Here is a 5516-nt window from a genome sequence, read left to right on the forward strand (position 1 = left end):
GAATTGATCACATCCAGAGCTTTCCGTGGCAATGAACATAGCAATTATCACATGAGCATAAAGTGGTGCCCTTCGTTATTAGCCTGCTGTCTCAGGATAGATGTGGCACCCTCATGTTCTTAAACGCCTCCTTTATGCCACTTGTTCATAAACCTCATAGCAGTTTTTCCTGTTAGCGCTGTGTACAAGTTGTATGTTTTCTTTCTCTTTTCTTAATGTTTCTAATGCTCGGTATTGGTTAGCTATTTAGGTTCTTTAAAAGTGTTTTTTCTCCTAAAGTTGGAGCGATGTCTGTGAAAAAACATGTGGTGTTAACTTAAAAACACTGCAGGAATGAAAGGAGTTTCTGAACCTTCAGTTCTGGTTGAGCAGTTCTGACACCTCTGAGAGGAAGAACATGCCATTTTGTTCATCTGATTTGCATTAAAAGTTTCCCATACAAGAGGCTTTAATGAAAGTACAGATTTAAGAAAAGCAGCTGAGTAGCCAGTTGTAGAAGTGAATTGCTTGCCCTCCCTATCAGAGCTGCTACAAAAATATTTTGACCATTTGAACAAAGAATTGACAAGCTTGGCAATGTCTTAATGTTCAGAGACCTCTAGTGTAAAGCATTTTTTTGATGACCTGTTAAATGAGCAGTTTTGATAAAAATGCATGAGCTTGGCCCTCCTTTACATAAAGTTGTCTCTGTATTTGCCATCCAATTTTTAATTCTCTGCTTAAGTGTTATTTTTCAGCTGCGAAAGGGTCAAGCATTGAAACAGGGTTCAGAAAGGCTGTGGGGTTTCCATCCTTGGATACAGTCAGAACTTGATTGGACAAGATCCTGAACAAAATGGTGTAATTCAGCCTGCTTTGAGCTGAGCTGTTTGGACTAGAGACCTTCAGAGAACCATTTCAGCCTGAATTTGTCACTTTGCACTTGTGCAAACAGTGCAGCAGGGATAAATGGTGCCATATATCCAGCAAAGGGGAAGTGTAATGGTTGTATAGGTGGGCAAGTGCATGCTGATGAAAATCAGGAGCAGTGATAATGAAGTTGTACTAACTTGGATTTATTTGGCTGACTGTGTGTATATACGTATTTCAGCTGCTTACCCTGTGCTACCAGTAGTAAAGCACGTGCCTCTGTATGAGACTCGATAAAGGGGTTTGTTTACTACACTAACATGCCTTCATTGCATTTAGAAAACCCTGATGGGGGCGGCGGAGAAGAATACCCCATTGATATCTGGCTGTTGCTGGCTTCCTACATTCGCCCTGAAGACATTGTCCGGTTTTCTTTGATTTGCAAGAAAGCCTGGACTGTTACTTGCACTGCCGCCTTTTGGACCAGGCTCTACAGAAGGTAAGACTCTAGAGAATTTTTAAACTATTTGTAGGAGGCTTCAGCAATGACCAGCTCTCTGCAGAGCTGTAAATAAGGGAATAGTTCCCTATAGGCTATGGTCCTATAATGTTTGCATATTGAGATGGTGACGCAGGCCTCGTTTGGCAAGGGGTTGTGTTATACTGCATCTGCTTTGGATCTGGAAATGGATATGTGGCATACTTCTGTATGCTTCGTATAAAATCTCAAAGCATCATGTGCTTTTCTGCTTGCCATGGCCCACATGCTCCTGTTTGTAAGAGTGTGTTTTGCGTGAAGCACTCAAAGTGCTTATGGTAGGGCCAGTGCCATTACCTTACTGAGAGACAAGCAAACATCACTGATAGAAAACTTGCCCTGCCTCGAGCTTTGATGATCATAGAATCACAGAATGGTTTAGGTTGGGAGGGACCTTCAAAGACCATCTAGTTCCAACCCCCCTGCCCTGGGCAGGGACACCTCCCACCAGCCCAGGTTGCTCCAAGCCCCGTCCAACCTGGCCTTGAACACCTCCAGGGATGGGGCAGCCACAGCTTCTCGGGGCAATTTGTTCCAGTGCCTCACCACCTGCAGAGTGAAAAATTTCATCCCAATATCCATTCTAAATCTCCCCTCTTCCAGTTTGAAGCCATTCCCCCTCGTCCTATCACTACGTGCTCTTGTAAAAAGTTGCTCCCCAGCTTTCTTGTAGGTGCCCTTCAGATACTGGAAAGCTGCTTTATAGCTTTGGACCTTATGGTCTCCCTGGAGCCGCCTTTTCTCCAGGCTGAACAACCCCAGCTCTCTCAGCCTGTCCTCATAGCAGAGGTGCTCCAGCCCTCGGAGCATCTTCCTGGCCTCCTCTGGACCTGCTCCAACAGGTCCATGTCCTCCTTATGTTGAGGTCTGGATGCGATATTCCAGGTGTGGTCTCACAAGAGCTGAGGAGAGGGGCAGCATCCCCTCCCTTGACCTGCTGGCCACGCTTCTTTTGACGCAGCCCAGGATATGTTTGGCCTGGACAGAACATTTTCTTTACATTTCTCTATCTGTTGCCCAGGAGGTGCAAGCAACAGGGGGACAGAGCCAATAGCACCCATGGTCATCCTCACCCCTGTTCTCTAGTGCGAAGTTCCCTAGCAAAGGCTCCTTTGACCCTCAAGCGCAGACATTCAGACTGCTCAGGCAGATGTCTGCAAGCATGCGGTCAGGTTCAGCTAAAGTGAGTCCTCAAGAACCTGCAGGAATCTGCAGGCCTTTGTGCATCCTGCAGCTAAAACACCATCTGGTCCCTCTAGGCAAACTGTCTGCAAGGAAATATTGGGGAATTGTAGCATGATATGCTGATGTGTGTGCTAGAAACTGATGTGTCTGCTGCAGGTGAAGTCTTTAAGACTGTCATGTGATTTCATGTAGAGCAGTACAAAACCCTTGAAGTACTCAGAGTTGACAAGAGGTCCTCTGGTCAATCAGATGTTCGTTTTTTTTCTCAACATTGATCTCTTTATAGCCCTCTTCTGCAGGTCTCTGGCATTCGAACCCTTCAGCATGTGTTGTGTTTGTCGTTGGCTTTTCAGGCACTACAGTCTGGATGCGTACCTGCCTCTCCGCTTGCGGCCAGAATCCATGGAGAAGCTGCACTGTCTCCGTGCGTGTGTCATCCGGTCACTGTACCACATGTACGAGCCTTTCGCGTCTCGAGTCTCCAGGAATCCAGCTATTCCGGACAGTACTCCCAGCACTTTAAAAAATTCCAGAGTAAGTGGAATCACTAAGGAAGTTGGATATGCCTGAGATGATGTTCTGTCTGGTTTTTTTGTTCTGTTTCTAGAAAAAATATAGATGATGTTTACATGGTCGCCAGTGAAGCTTGGGTGTAGGATGGTTACTAACTCTGAATAGTTGTGGTTTTGTTTTGTTTTTTTTTTAAAGTGTGCTGGTTACTCGTATCTGTATAGTTGCTGTTGCAGAGGATTCTAGTTACTCTGCTGGGTAACTTGTGTCTAAGTCCTACCACAACAGCTTTGTAATCAGCAAAAAGGCACTTCCTTCACTGAACGTCAGAACTGCTGGGGATATTTGCATCTCTCCCCTCCTCTGTTGCAAATTAGTTGCTAAAGGAGGTTGCAGTAGGATCAGCTTTTATATCTTCTGCTTTATTCTGACACTGGCTGCCAGAATACATCTTTTCTCTGTAGCAGGTGTCTGGAGAGATCAGAAGTGACACTGGTAGCCTCTGAAAGGGAGTCATTTCATACTGCATTCCTGTAGGTCATCCATCGTCTTTGGTGTCTGGGTGAGGGAGGGTAGTGAAGTTGCGAGCATGGCAAATGTGCAGAGCAATTGTCTGCTTTGGGACTGGGGCTGCAGTTGTGTTGGGCTGCAAAGGGTTTGTCTCTGGTGTGGGCAGGCAATTCCCTTTGCTATCCCAGCTTGGAGCACTTGCACATCCATTCCTCTTTAATTGCTGTTGACCATTAACTCTGAAATGCCTCTGTGTCTCTTGTTTGGTTTTAACTTGCAACTGGCTGATACTCTGTGAGCAGCTTAAGCAACAGTGTGAATTCTCCACCCTCCAAATCCAAAGTCAAAAACCTGTTGAATGAGGTTTTTGGAGCCAAACTAAAGTGGTTTTGGTTCAACAGTTGCACTTTCTTTACCATACAAAATAGAACAACCTCACCTATCTCTGTGTGACATTCCTCCTCTCTTCCTTCCTCTCCCTGGGTGGATACTGGGAAAAAAAATGTTATACTGCTTAGGGAGCATCCAGCAGTAACACAAGCAGGTGGTGCTGCAGAGCAGGAGAAAAGCACACGGTTCTGTGTGTAGTCTTATCTCTGCATCCAGAGCTCTTCATTCTCTTCCTGAATCCCCAGTTTGGGTATCATCTTTCTTAAAAAAATAGAAAGCAAAACGTTTCTAGGAAATTCCAATTTAACCTTAGTCCTTCTGAGTCTAACTTCCTCCCACTGCTCGGATCTGGTAGCGTGGCTGATAACAGCTAGAAATCCTGAGATGATGCTGGCAGGATCGGCATTTTGGAAGCATTCCCGTTGACATCATAACGGCTTTGGTGCCCACTGCTAGTGCTTCTACTGTACTAACGGTTTGAGGAAGATTCCTGAAGTGCAGTCTTTTATTAGTCAGCTTTTAAAAAAGGAAATTAAATGGTGACGAGGCTTTGTTAGAACAGCAGAGGTTTGACCTAACCCCTTGGAGCATAAAAGAGCCATCCTGAGTCTGGTCTTGCTGTACTACTGTGTTGCAAGACTCTGAGCTCCACCTGTGTTACTGTGCACTGAAATGCCTCGGCACAGTGGGTATGGAGGAGGATCTGACACTGCCTCCCCATGTTCTTGCTTTCATGGGCTTTGGTTATACCTTTACGGGTCGTTGAAACTAATGGCAAATGCCTACGTAAACTGCATGTGGCAAGAGGAGACCCCAGACCCGGGTGTTATCAAATCTAGCTTTTCCTCTTTAATTTCCTTTTTTCTTCCCCTAGCCTAGCTTGTGTGGGACACTGGAGCCGTTATGGTGTCAGCAGAAGTGTTTGCCCTTTAAAGACACCCCCATTATTTTTGGTGGAGCGGCAGGCCATACGGCGCGTCTGAAGGGCAGGACGGCTGACCCGTGGACGACATCCTCTGCCCCTTAGGAGGTACTGACCATTTTGTGCTTCACTACTTGCCATGACCAAACAAGTTGCTTAGACCAGGCTGTCTCTGCAGGTGAACTACAAATGCCACTGATGGTGGAGTTAAACTCAGCAGCATCTGCGGCTCACCTGAGTTAAAAAAGATCTGGAGAACATTTGTATCCAAAAAAACCGAGGGCCGCCTCCTCCTGAGTGGAGGTCACTTGATGCATGTTTCTGAGCTTGACTCCACGTGGCTTTGTTGTTCACCTCATGAAGATTGTCGAGATAAAGGTCCTTTAAGGATTCTTGTTTATGGACATGTCGCAGAGTTGAAGTAAAGGGTCTTGTATCGCCTGTAGTCTCTAATTACAGAGCCCCCATGGTGGAGGCTGGCTCTGGCTTTGTTTCATTTGGGGTCACACTGTCCTGGAATGAAATTAAGTGCGTGCTTCACCCTGCAACCCAGTTAGACCTTCTCTTGGTGTGGAAGAGACTGTGCATGGGTCATGGGGAGTTCTCTTTACC

General features: G+C 46.0%; 1 protein-coding gene across 1 annotated transcript in view; it reads left to right on the forward strand.

Moving 5' to 3' along the window:
• TMEM183A (transmembrane protein 183A) overlaps positions 1-5516 on the forward strand; it is a 28076-nt gene that overhangs the window by 19379 nt on the left and 3181 nt on the right. Inside the window, exons 4-5 of the mRNA XM_009881337.1 lie at positions 1189-1348; positions 2926-3106. Of these exons, the coding sequence (XP_009879639.1) occupies positions 1189-1348; positions 2926-3106 (341 nt within the window). The remainder of the gene's footprint in view (positions 1-1188; positions 1349-2925; positions 3107-5516) is intronic.

The sequence above is a fragment of the Charadrius vociferus genome, unplaced genomic scaffold (genome assembly GCF_000708025.1).
Source record: "Charadrius vociferus isolate BGI_N301 unplaced genomic scaffold, ASM70802v2 scaffold333, whole genome shotgun sequence".
Taxonomy (NCBI): Eukaryota; Metazoa; Chordata; class Aves; order Charadriiformes; family Charadriidae; genus Charadrius; species Charadrius vociferus.